This window comes from Carassius carassius, chromosome 34 (genome assembly GCF_963082965.1).
Source record: "Carassius carassius chromosome 34, fCarCar2.1, whole genome shotgun sequence".
Taxonomy (NCBI): domain Eukaryota; kingdom Metazoa; phylum Chordata; class Actinopteri; order Cypriniformes; family Cyprinidae; genus Carassius; species Carassius carassius.
Genome location: NC_081788.1, coordinates 18,574,400 through 18,588,562, shown reverse-complemented (window position 1 = coordinate 18,588,562; position 14,163 = coordinate 18,574,400). Strand labels below are relative to the sequence as shown.

Here is a 14,163-nt window from a genome sequence, read left to right as displayed (position 1 = left end):
GATTAAATGCTGTACAATTTGTATATGCAGTGTAAAAGACATCGCAGATGAAACTGCTCATCAGTAAACAATATCCACAGAGCTATTTGAGTCAGTTATATTGTTTCCAAACATTTACTTTTTACCATTTTCACTTGTTTCTTATTACCCCAAAAGTGTGACCCTTGGCTAAACTTACCTTCAGATGCATGAATGGGTACGAGGATGGGAAATGATGTCTGTTTGAGAACATCTGTAAACATTTCCATTGTACTAAATGTTTCATTGTAATGGAAATAGGTTCTTTAGATTGCTAAAACATTCTTCTTCTTTGGTCTGTTTCATTTTAACAGAGAAATCTTAACTTTTGTCTTCCTTTAGGAGCAGTGTGGGCTGGATAATGGTGGCTGTTCTTCAGTTCTCTGTGGTCAGAACAATTCGGTTCTTCCTCGCTCTTGTCCTCTGGACTGATGAACAATACAACTATGGGGATATGAGTCTCTTATGTTCACCAAGGTTGCATTATTTGATCAAAACACTGTAAAAACTAAAGGTGCCTCAGATATCCTTTTGAGTACTCTACACTGTAAAAACCCTAAAGGTTCCTGGAGGCACCTTTTGGGGTTCTTCACTTTCCCACATCGGCAGAGCCCTTTGTAGAGCCTCTGCTATTGCCATTTTTAATCATTAAAAAAAACAACTGAAAAACTAAAACAAATGCCTATAAAACACTGTTTATTGATAAACAATAACAATATCCATAGTTTCAAATAAATAATCACTATACCATCCATGGAAAAAAATTGACAGAGACCGATAACAGCAGTCAGAAGAGAGAACAATGTCAAATTTACCCTCGTGTTAGCGTTAAGTCTTTTGTAATTGGATACAAATCTGATATAATAAATAGTATTGTGTTATAAATGTATATTTTTTTAAATCAAAATATACAAAAATTGCAAGGATTTATGATGCTGATGATCACCGAAAAACATTGTGAAAATGGTCCATGATCTCCTGAATGACCAACAGATATAAACAGTGCACTTTAGTATACCATTACTTGCTTTTCTATGTTATGTTGAACAGAATATAGGCACTCATAGTAAGGTGAACTCATGTCGGTAGGTTCATCAGCAAGTAGCTCCTCACCATCAGGAGAGTCTCATCAAATGGGGCTCCTGTTATTACCACAGCTGTTCTGAGATTCTATGTAGAGAGGGGTTTACCTAAAATTAAATCACAAAATATGTACATTTATTCATTTAGCACAAGCTTTTTTCAAAGTATTTTAAAAATTAGGAACACTACAGGCAATTTTTTTGTCATATTAGTGGATTGATTAATGGTTGTGGACTTATTAAATGCACAATGTCTATTACAATAACACACACAAGGATAGGTTTTCAACGTGTATTTATGCTTTGGGACAATCTATTGGACAGTCACAAACCTCCCAGTTTTCATCCAAAATACCTTAAATTGTGTTTCGAAGACTAACAACGCTTTTACGGGTTTGGAACGACATGGGTGTAAGTGATTACTGACAAAATTTTAAATTTGGGGTGGAGTAACCCTTTAAGCAAATACAATTTTACATTTGATAGTGTATGGACTGTGGAGTAATATGTCTTTTTTCACGAATGTTGTTTACCGGCAAATGTCTATATTTGCCACCAGATGGTGCTATTGTATTCATAACGCCTTTGGTTTACCGTAAACCAAATTTTTACAGATGAAATGGCAACAAGGGAGTTACACACAATAAAAATCATCAGGTCTAAAGGTTGTGAAAATTAGAAATTTTTTGTTTTTTAATGTTTTTATTAGAAATATGGGTCAAAACAGATTGTACTTCAATTTCTTTTAAAGTTCTAGTGAATATGAGAAAGGCTGCAGTAGAACCTTACAGATAGAGTCATCTGGCCTTGCGTGATCTGGGGCCCGAATCCCCAGCTTGGGCCAGAGAGAGACAGTCAGCTCAGTTTTAACCTCCCATGAGGAGGTGAGATTCCTCCAGGCCAGCACTTTTTCTTGTCCCCGCCTCTCTTTCTGTTGTTTAAGTCTTCCTTCCTGCTATCATTCTGTTCACGTATATATTCATACCTCTTTTCACAGCTATCTTCTCCTCTGTAGAACCTAAATAAACTATGATATTCTCTTCTTTCAGTCTACCATGAGTCTGCGATCGAGTGGTTGCCTTTATTGGATTTGCTGTGGATCAAACCTCAATAAGTGCAGACTGGCAAACATTAATCAGTTGACCTCACACATATGGTCTGAGCATCTAACCGTGGCCAATCTTACGCCGAGTGGACCAATGTTCATCCACCGCATGCTGCTCATCACTGCACAGTTGAACTCCCGTGGAACCTCTCTGTCAACTTTAGATTACAATATTACTGAGACATCGACCAGCCTGCTACAATATGATGTTATTAGATGCTCATGCAAATATTCTGTAATTGGAAATATCAGAGGAACAGTGTGAGGATCTGAATGAACATATTTGTTTTCACTTGAAGGTCTGATGTGAAGTTTATCTAAATTGTTGGCCTATCAAGGGGAAATGTCCATTTAGTTTAGTTTTACTCTGGCACATTTTACTGACTCACTCTGGTCCGTCTGCAGTGTGGACCATGAACCATAAATATCAGGCAGATTAAGGTCAAAGGTCAACTCATAATCCAAGCGTGTGAACCTGAGGTGTCAGTGAAAGGGCAGGATAGTTTCTTACTGCACTGAGTAAAGGTCACACAACATTAGTCAAAAATGCAACAAAAGTAAACTTTTATTATCATTTTGAGAAAAAAAAACCTGTTGATTTACAGATCAAGATATCTGAAAGCTGACTCACGTCCCCCCTCCCGCAGTTTTTCCTTTAGCCCCTTCATTCATCATGCATTCACAAATAAACGACTCCCGAGTTGCTCAACTAAAATTTCACTCCCATGAATTTCATTCCATGATGGATAGTTGCAGTCTATTGCTCTTGTAATAGTTAGCTGAATGAGTGGCTTTTTATATCCTGAAGCTGTTTTATAGGGGTTTTTTTCCATTCTTTCAGCATTTCAGTGAGATGATAGGATAAAATCACACACTCATTCATGTTCATATATTATAATTGGGCAATTACTAGAGATTAAACAGACATATGACTTTATGATCAAATCAGGCACTATTGATATTTACTATAAAAGGCAAAAAATTAAGACACAGGTATTAATACATCTTTCCATACACTGAAAAAAAGGATATGTTTTTTCCTGCTAAATTAGGTGCATTGTTTTGAATAATTAAACTCAAACTCATTTTTGTACAGCTTTTCAAAATGGATGTCATGGATTTACCTTAATACATTTGGGGTTCTTTCTTTATGCAATGTTATTTGTTTAACTAAAAGTATGCAATTCTTTGTGCACAAAAGTTTTGCTGTAGTGTTATAGAATTGCAGATACAAATAATTACAGATTAACTAAATTGTTAACACTAAATTAGACGATTGGTGTTTAAAATCAAAGGAGCAACTTGAATATCAACATTCATTAGCCACTTATTTCTAATTCATTTTTTTTTTTTACAAAATTGATTCATTTATATTTAACAATCACTGTAACAGCCAAACAATGACTGATGTCTGTTTTAATGTAGGTGTCAAAATGTGGTAAAAAAAAAAAAAAGTATTCCTTTTTGAGTGTTGGTTATGATCCATATTCCCTGTTGATTTGAATCAACATAATGTCTTATTTAAGGCTCAGCTCTTCGTAATCTTTACAGTTGTGTTGTCACATTGAAAATGTGAAGTTTTAGTGGATCAGCTACAGGAGTGGTTGATATCAGACGCTGTATGTCTGACCTTTCGCCTTTGCTTTGTTCCTCATGAGTACCCAGTTCCGTCCACACACTCATACTCATGCGTGGTAAAATGATGATGACCAAGGGCCATAACCCCACCCTTCTCTCCACCCCCCACTTGAAGTTAGTGCGTTGTCCATATAATACACATGAAATTACACAGAGGTTCACAGTTATTTTACAAAAGATAAGATGCCTGAAGCAACTAAAAATGTTCTACCAGGCATTTTTGCTCGTTACAAAATCACATCCTTTTCACCCAACACCGACCCAAGCAATTTCCTATTCACAGGTGAATACAACAATAGCCCAAACGGTCATTCACATACTGTCCCCCACCCCGATCCCACCCAAAGACAAGAAGAAGAAAAAAAGTCTCAAAGAAATCCTTAAGAATCCAAGAAGTTCCTTTTAATTCCACGGAAAATCAGCGTCTCTTTGTGATTTTTTTATTTTTTTGCAAATTCAAGTCTCTCCAGAGAACTGAGCAAAATTGTACACTCCCGCGTGTCTCAGTTCACAAATTCAATAACACAGCCGAAGCAGCTGTCTTCTTACCCACAACCCGTAGGTTTGTGATGGGCAGCAAGATGTGTCCTCTGATAATCCACAAATACACAGTGTTGTGTTTTCCCCAGCATATGTTTTTGTAAGATTTATTGTTGTCTATATATGCATACAGCTTTCAGATCATTCTTGCATTGGTAACATTAAACCTTGGTAATGGAGTAAGGCATAAAATGCAGATAACAGAAAGAATTATTCCTCTTCTTCTGTTCATCATAGATGTTCTTCTGCTGTTTTTCTGTGTTCTAGCAAAGACAGGTTTTAGAAAAAGAAAGTCTGATCACGCCGACCAATTCCATGCCTACCCTACAGAGAGATCTCATTGAACATTCAAAGAAATATTACAATCTGTCCTGTCTGCATTGGTCAGCATTCTGATTCAAGTCAAAATATTCCAGAGAAATCATATGGCTGATCAATGATTTCTTGAGTTGTGTGCAAAATATTAATGGAAATTAATTCGACATCAAACGGATTCCGGAATTTAGTTCACCCACTTGTTAGCTCCTAATGAAATGGAATACTTGAAAGAATAAATCTTAACATTCCATTACCAGCTTACATATTTTTTTTCTTATCTCAAACACATTCATATTTTTATTGCAAGATTAAAATTAGATTTAAAAAAAAAAATTCGGCTAAACATGAGGCCGAATCACACTGTCGTCTGACTTCAGTCCAGCACAAACTTTCAACTTAAGGTTCCTCCTTACTACCTGACCAACTTCTTCTTTTCAGGAATCCAACAATATGTTTAGACTAAAACACCTCTAATGCAACCAACTTTCACTGACGTATGATTGAAAATGTAAAGGCTAAATTAATTAACGTCCAAGATACATGTATGAAAATCCATATTAAAAACATTTAGATTTTGTCTAGATCCAATAAGCTAGTAAACTTTCATATAAGTAATTCAAGACGCAAAAGACTAAGTAACTTCTCCTCTACAGCACCTTCTGTGCACTCGTTTGGAAGAATGAATGATCAGTTGGTTTAACCGTAATACACTATTAACAGATCAGTATTTTCTCTCAATCCTGAACTGTCTCTTCACAAAGTGAGACCACTTTCAGTAAAATACTTCACTTTTTCTTGGTCTGAATATTGTAAGACTAGTCATATGTTCAGATCTATTATGGAAATGATAAGGGCACGAGTTATTTTGTGCAATGCTAGAAAATATTTTAAAAATTAATGAGTAAACAGAATTGAAAGAGATAAAGAGAAAAATAAAAAACAATACATTTCATTGAAAATGTTACTCAGGGAAAGAGCACCTACAAACCTGAATAGGCCATATTTCACAAAGATTCATATTTTCATTCAGCTCCTTTCATATACAATCCCTTTGAATCAACTTGGGAGGAAAAACATTATTTGTTCTGGAAGTTGCTTTTGTATACACACTGTTTTATGAGCATCTTAATTCCTGCCTGATGGAGACACGGGAAGGATTCAGCCCAACAAATTAGCATAAATTTTAGAAACTCCCTCCCTTTTTTCCTTTTTTTTTGTCAGCCTCATTCAGTCCTAGAGGCTTATGCTTGGCACTCGTTCTTAAAAGTAGTTTAATCTCAAGTTTTTTGCCTTAAAGTTAAGGTAAAACACATGCACGTGGAGTATTTATGAATCAGTAGTTCAAATAATATAAATTATTCTGCCAGGAGCGCAGCTGTTCACAAGGCATGAACAATATTTTTGTAAATCTTTAATTCAAGGCCCTCAGGATCCTGGTAAAGGGATACAGATTTTGAGCCAAATCAAATGGTAATGTTTGTTGAGATCGATCATGAGAAGCCATTTGATATAGCCTTCATACATTCACCATAAAATAGACCAGTTTGGTTGATTTGTACCACCCTAAAGCAAAACATACGGTTCCTCAAACCTGTTCAGAATTTATTTACCAAACCACGTATTAGAGTAGAGCCTATCTCCCCCTTAAAATCATTAAAGTGACAGTAGATGCTTATTCCATGACATCCACCCTTTTAAAGCATCTTAATACTGAATCAAAGGCCACAACAGCTCTTAAAGTTCATCCACGTCTCCATCTTTAAAGACTTCTTTTTCCCTCCCCCTGGCTGTCAACTCTCTGACCATCCAGAAGAGAGAAAGAGCAAAAAAACATTATGAATAAACACTCATCTTCACATGACACAGTAAGGCTCACGGGGTAGTTGAGGTGGAGTTCTACAGCAGGGAGGCAGGTGGGCCAGAAGGCCCTTTTTCAGGTCCTTGTTGAGGAAAAAGCAGATGATGGGGTTCACGCCCGCTTGGGCGAAACTCATCCACACGGTGGTGGAAAGATACCGGTGTGGGATGGTGCACGCCTTCACAAAGACCCGCCAGTAACAGGCCACAATGTACGGGGACCAGAGCACCAGAAAAAACAAGGTGATGACATAGAACATCCTGCCAAGCTGCTTCTCTGCCTTAAACTCCTCCATGCCTAACAGGCGTCTGTTCTGGTTGTGCAAGTTCTGCCTAATGCCCAATAAAGTAGGAGGCATTGGGCCACGGCCGAACCCTGCTATCCAGTTTGCGGCCGCCTGTCCTGTGGCTCCAGGTCCATGAAATGTCCAGTTTTGGCTGATGGCTGGAACCATCTGGACCGGCTTCATCTTTCGGTGCTTGTATTCAAACAGCAGGAGCTTCATGTAGACCACGTGTGTAGCCAGTATTAGCACGGCCAGCATCAGCATGAAGCCTAGAGTGTCATTAGCCTTGAAGTAGCGATGTTCAAAGATGCACTGGTCCTCCTCACGGATAAACTTGTAGGTGCCAACGTCAAAGACGGGTGGGAACGCCATGGCGACTGACAGCGTCCAGACCATACATACCACTGCCACACAGGTCCAGAAGGTCATTCGCTTGGAGTAGAAGCGGTGGTGGGCGATGGCCATGTAGCGTGTGACACTAATGCAGAACAGCATGAAGGCAGCATGGAAGCAAAAAAGGACGGCCATGAAGGCCACCACCTTGCAGCTGAGCACATTGTAAGTCCAGGCCGAGCCGTTCTTGATAGACACCAGGACAAAGGGAAAGCAGACTGCAGAGCGGATGGTGTCAGCAAGACAGAGGTCCAGAAGAAAGTAGTAGGGTGCCTTATGTAGGGCTCTGTCCCTTAACACCAGCAGGGATACCACTAAGTTGCCCACCAGGCTGATGCAGATGATCAACCCCAGAAGGACAAGTTTCACATAGGTAGACACGGCCGAAGAAGATGCTCCACCCATCACGCCACCTGTAGTGGACACCACGGCCGCCAGGGGGTTCCCAAGCCCATCGCTGCTTGCATTTCCGTTGGCCATACCTTTTTCTGCTCAAATCGCACACCTCCTCCTTCAACGCCCCCTTTACACCCGCTTCCTCCACTCCCTCCTCCACCTCCGCCTCCTCCGGCTGAGCTGTCGTCCGTCCTCGTGGTTGCCTTTCGTTGGTGTCTCAAATGGAAGGAGAGAAACTTGATCTGCATTGCCCCATTTTTGTCCAGTTCTCTTTGGAGCCTCCCTTCAAATGTGCCACCTCTTCTGGCCTCCACACCTATGGATAGAAAACAAAACATTTGTAACTCTTGTTTTCACACACAAACAATTGCTTGTCTTTAAAGGCCACAGACTCTACGGACTTTTGGCAAAAGTATAGCATTTTGGTATTTCCTGAGAGAAAGATTTTTAGGTCAAGAAAAGTGAAATAGCATAAAGTAATATTGATGCTGGAAAGAGAGAGATTTTTCTCGAACTACTATGGCAATTCATTGCCTTGTACCTTACATGTGCAATGACAATAAAGTTGAATCTAATCTACTCTAATTAGGCAAAAACTGCAAATAAGACTTTAAAAAGCATAACAGTCAATAAGGATAATCTGGGTTTATTTACAATGTGTGGAAACACACTATTGGTCAAATGTATAGGAAAAATACTGGAAAATAAAAAAATCCAGGAAAACCTATTAATCACGTTAAAGTTATGTTATTTGTACCAGAAATGTTTAGATTTCAAACTACACTAATGCTAGTTTATTATCCCCAAAGTAAAAGATGAGACAAATAGCAATTTATTAATAAATAGCTGATTTATTGCTGTTCACAGGACTGTCAGTATGTTTACAAGCACTTTAAAGGCCTGCATTCCAGTCAAAAATAAATAATAATGGGTTGTGAACACAAAAAGCGGAATGGAAAATAACGCAGAGTGGAGAAATTTGTAACATAACATATTAAACATATTTTAAAATTTCAACACAACATCACGCACTTGCCTGAGACGCTGAAACCGAAGCAAGACATAGTGCAACAGTCACTAGACTAATATGTAGCCCATGTTTAAAACAAAGAAAAAAAGCTTTGATTCAGCGGAAAGTCCAAATTTGACATAGATAATGTGGTTGTGTTGCACAGCGGTGTGCACAATCTGCGTATGCTACTAAAGAGCGTTTGCATACTGATTTGGTTTCACATTGTGTCAAAATGATAAAGAATGCGCCTCAGATATGCAAAAATCTGCTGCAGCGTGATTCTTAACTTTCCATGTAAACATACAGAAACAGATGTGATTTCTTAAGACACTTGTTGTAATAACTGTTAGGCAATAGCTACAGTTTATGTTTAATAAATAATCATTCTATTATGTTAATTAATTTACATCTCTAACTAATTGCACATGCATTCATTTTTTTTATATAATATTAAATATCAATGATAAATGAAAATCAAAGAAAGCTAATTTTCATGTTTCCATTCTTAAATAATAATACATCAAACGGAGTATGTCACATCAATTAAAAAGTTATCTCTAAAGTAATGCACACAAAACAATTCTTTAAACAATAAATATCATCTTCTTCCTAATCATGACTGCTTACACCAAATGTAAAATACTAGAAAAGAGCTACAGAAAGAATGGAAAAAAGAGCACTTTACACCAAAGAAGGTATTTTGTTTCCGCCATCAGTAAACTGATCAATCAATAGTTTGCTGAATGTGATAATCAGGGCTCCGGTAAGCATCTGCTGTAACATGCTGAGGAACATCTTCTGCTTCCCCCTTAGTGCCGAGCAGATCAGATGTTTCCACCACATGCTACATGGCATGCCAGCAACTAGTCTTTCATGGTAATTACCTCCTTGTTGCTAGGCTACAGCAGATCACTTTTTATGCGTTGAGTATAGGCATGTGGACCGGGGATGCGGAGGCAAAGGGTGTGGGGAGCTGGGGGCTATAAAAATGTGTTAGGGGGACTGGAAATCTTTGTTAATCTGCATTTGCAGGCGGCAACGGAGCTTCAAGACAAAGCTTTAGCATATATATAGTGACAGTGAAATCTAGATCTAACTATATAGATACAGAATGAATAATTTGGGCCCACTTTGCCCAAATGTTTCTGGAAGTTCCACCTAACCCAGACTTTCTCATTTGCACCCACATGCCGAAAGAGCAGACTCCGGCCCGGTTGATGGTATTTAGATGAGGGCATATACCCCTGCCAAACAAATACATCCCCTGCTGGGGCGTAGAACAGCCAAGCTAGCATTATCCCCCTCTCTCAGTGTGAAAGAGCATTGATCCATGAATTCAGGTGTATACCTCCACCTGCTGTGGTGCTATTGGCAGCATTTAAAGAGCCATTTGTGCTAACTCCCACCAACTAACAGCCTCTGGTAGAGAGAAAGCTAAACGTAGATGCCAGCTGATGACAAAACCACTGAGTACCTTAGTCCAACAGGAGATAGAACTGCGCCGACCCATTGTTTTAGAGCAGAAACACTAATTCATTTGTGTCACAGCAATTACAGCTGCTTGTTGCTAGGCTACAGGGTCCTTCTGCCTTGTGCTGTGTATGTGTCTTTGTAAGCCTGAATGCAACTCAGAATTGTATGCATTGAGGTGAGCTGAGAAGGAAAGTGTCACTCATTAGGAATAATCAGCCAGAACAGAGACTGAAGTGAATGTTTCTGTCACAGAGAAGATAAAATGTTACAACCTTATCATGACAACCTGTTGTAACCAGTTTACAAATTGCACCACTTTACGTCAGTTACAGGCGTTAATTGACCTGGCAGTTTCACTGTGATTCAGATTCAGAAAGGTAGTCTAAGCATTGTTATTGTTCAGAAGATGTTTTCAATTGTAGCATCATTTAGGTAGAAACAGTCTAATGACGACAATGTAATTTTAAATATGATTAATATTAAGCCATATAACATATTACATGCGTGTCACTGAACCTTAGCTTTATGCAAAGAAAAAGGAATATGATACCTGAACAACTGTTTCGCAAGTGCTTAATGTCATATTTTTCACTTGAAATAAAAGATGGTTAAGTGACCTGGGGGGAGTGTTTACATCTTTATGGTCCAAAGATGACGATTTGCATTTCCCACAGTAAATGCTAATGCACTCGTGTTTTGTTCTGTGAAGTAAAGGGCTAAACAAGAATGTGGCTTATTTGGATGTGTCAGAGCTGGTACTGTTAGCTGTTGCCTACATAAGTGAATGTTCACCTAGCTCTATTTTCTCAGTTCTAGAGAAAATAGACATGTTCACATTCCAAAGAGGGAAGCTGAAAGTTTAATTTGCTCATTGAAAGAGAATTTACCCTCCTATTCTCCTCAATTCTTTGATAGGTCCTTTGATAAACAGTCTCTCAGATATTGAGTGTGGAATGTAAGCTATATATTTTGATAACTGGTCTGCTGGCCATTATATAATCTAATGAATTTAAATGTGTGGAATGGTACTACTAAAATTAAGGCCCTTTTAATTTTGTTTTCTCACTATCTAGCAACACAGTACTTGCTTTAACACCCATTTATTGCCATTACTTTAGCCCATAAGTTTATTATGTGCAATGCCAAAAAGTAAGTTTTTTTTTTTAATGAATGTTACATATTTATTGCTATTGTCACATATATTTTCAGGCATATTACTTCTCAAATTATTGTAGGCCTACCTGTACTAATATTGTAAGATACCTGTCACTGTATAAAAACAAAATCATAAGAGTAAAAAAAGAGGTAGGGCTAATGACATGCTGAAATTGATTCAATTGTGATACATTTTGCCCCATGTGTACAGTCCTCCTAAGGGCGTTTTACATAATGGTTGAGTAATATTTTATAAATACAAGATTTAAAATCCAAATAGACTTTTTGTCAGACAAATATTCAATAAAAAGAAATATTTTTCACACACTTAGGAACATTTTCCTTAGGGAAAGCCTTTAGCTCTACTACATTTATTACGGTTGTCAACCCTTGGGTTATCATTATGTTCTATTATTTATTCTGAGTCTATGATATTTCCCTCCAGAGATTTGGTGTGCTCTTATCTCGCATTAATAGTGAGAAGGCCTTCGATGTCGTTGGGAGGAGTCAGATGTAAAGGGAGTTGGTTGGAGGTAGAAGGCTGGATAGCAACAGCAGTGAATATCGTTACCGGGGTCTCGGTGGGAGGAGGCGACGCGGAATTCACCAACCAAACGAGCCGGAATCATTTCGACTCTCCCACATATCGTTTTAATACGACAAAGAAAGATCCCGTCGTTCATGGTTAACTCTTATAAATACGTTTTCTCCGTATCTCCATCATCTTCATGTGGGCTATCGGTGCGCTTGGCGATACGCTATAATATACATGAATCGTTTATTGAACTGGAGCCTCTTTTACAGCGCGTGCGTTGTCGATTGTTTTCCTTCAAACATATGAAAGAACATAAAAATAATGAATTACCTAGAACTAATGACGTGATCCGCACAGCCAATACGCAAAAACGCAAATGACCCGTAAGGACACTGTCAGCGCTCATATAGCCTACAGTCCCAAGACACGTCTTCTTGGAAGTGCTGAGCATTGTGACCTGCATGGTTATCATTGTATATCATGAAGAACTACAGCGTATCTTCCTCTCACTCTTTCTCTCTCTGTGTGTGTCTTGTTCCGCGCGCGCGCATTTGCATGAGGGACAGTGTAAATGCATTGTAAATAAATAGACAAATAAATGCATAAAACAGGCCTGCATTTCACTTCAGTAGCATACATAGTATGCGTCATGACCAGAGTCATTGTTTTTTTATTAATATATTATTAATTATTATTTAAATACTCGAGCACTCGTGTCCCCCATTTTATAGGTAGCCTGATAATAATATGATAAACATCAAATAGGAGTCATAATGTGATGGAGCTCTTACCTATAATTCTCGATCTTCATCCAGACAATGGATCTTGTCTCGGTGGTAGGCCTTAACGGGAGCTTGTTGTAAATATATAAAAAAATAAAAATAAATAAAAAACAAAAACATACACAAAAATGTGCAAATACGTTTTTTTTCGACCCGACACACCGCGTTCAAGGAATCGCACATGAATCCAAATTGTAATCCAAGATGAACCTCGACGTCCTTTATGAAAAACAGAGAATTAAAAAAAAGTATAATAATAACAATTGATTAATTAATTAATACAGGGGATGGTCAAGTCTGAAAAACAGAAAGAAAATCTGTTTCACTGGGAAGTATTTTGCTGAACGGTTTAAACAATATTATGCCAGAAGCTGAAATATTACACACATACGGGTTTTAAAAAACAAAAAATATCGTTTCCTCTTTTTTCGTGTGCATGTCATGTCTTCGGGTTTTCCATAAAGCTAGGCCAAGCCTTAGCGGTATATTCCCATCACACGGTGACTAAATCAAGCAGAGTTTAATAGCACAATTACTCTATTTCTGATGTGTTTTGTGGTACCGTTTAATCCTGAGATACAGCGTCAGTATCATTATCTTCTGCGCTGATTTAGATGTGTAAATAACGACTGGCTCTCGCTACTGGGCTACAGGACAAGGCGCTTCTTCCCATCTTCATTTTCTGGCTGGAGCCATAGACATTTTCTCCCACGTCACACCGATAACGTTACACATCTTATCTTCGACGGGAATAAATCCGCTTTATCACGCATCATCGCTCTGTATATCCATTGGCATCAGCGTTGTCTACTGTAGTCATTCTATGAGAAGACATGTACACAGTACATGTAAGCGCCCTATATATTTCAAATGCACAAGCCTGGTAAGGTCTCTGATGTAAGGCGCAAAAAAGATGTATCACACATGGCAGTGACCGGATTCTTTGCTCGGGAATTCGCCATTAATGTCAGTATCCCGGTGCCATTGCGGAAATTAAGAATGGTAACGAAAAAAACAAACGAAATGAAATGGGTTCTTCTGCGATGGTGAATTGGAAACAGCGGCTCCCGTCTCTGCGCTCTACCTTGGTTTTCTCAGGATCGGATCCCTTCGGAAAAGTCTCGGGATTTTTCGGCAACCTCGTTGATGCTGTTCTCTCCAACATAGCCAAAGTGGTGCACTGAAGACACACAGATAACCACAACGTTTAAATGGCCAGTGTTTTCAAAAACATAAAATTAGCATTAAAAATATATAATAATAATAATAATAATAATAAAGGCATAGGCCTCTATAGAGATGTTAGTAGGTCTGTCATTTTATAATTTTCAATTAAATTTTCATGTTTGTTTACCTTTTTGAAAGAGGATGGGATATGGGCATAGCCCAACAATAAGTAGCCTACATTTCATTAAAAGTCCAAAAAATAGACTACCTATTCCGTAATTGTTATTTTTTTATTTTAATAATAATAATAATAATAATAAATTGGTTGTGCTTTACAGTCTATACTTTTAAAGTGCTTATAGCTAATGTTTAATGTACCAATATGTAGGCTATAATTTAAGGGCT

General features: G+C 38.1%; 1 protein-coding gene across 2 annotated transcripts; it reads right to left on the bottom strand.

The window, feature by feature from the left end:
- Window positions 1–5,883: 5,883 nt before the first annotated feature.
- LOC132114622 (probable G-protein coupled receptor 173) lies at window positions 5,884–13,699 on the bottom strand. 2 transcript variants are annotated; one of them, XM_059522838.1, is made up of 3 exons: window positions 12,754–13,699; window positions 12,601–12,662; window positions 5,884–7,950 (listed from the first exon to the last, which is right to left on the bottom strand). In XM_059522838.1, the coding sequence occupies exon 3, from the start codon at window positions 7,716–7,718 to the stop codon at window positions 6,555–6,557; it is 1,164 nt and encodes a 387-aa protein (XP_059378821.1). In that variant the 5' UTR covers window positions 7,719–7,950; window positions 12,601–12,662; window positions 12,754–13,699; the 3' UTR covers window positions 5,884–6,554. The 2 variants fall into 2 exon arrangements, with proteins under 2 accessions (XP_059378821.1, XP_059378822.1); XM_059522839.1 differs by having other exon boundaries at window positions 13,154–13,699.
- Window positions 13,700–14,163: the final 464 nt, after the last annotated feature.

Bases quoted from the DNA above. Each gene is read 5' to 3' on its own strand.
- LOC132114622 (XM_059522838.1), bottom strand. From the start codon at position 7,718: ATGGCCAACGGAAATGCAAGCAGCGATGGGCTTGGGAACCCCCTGGCG.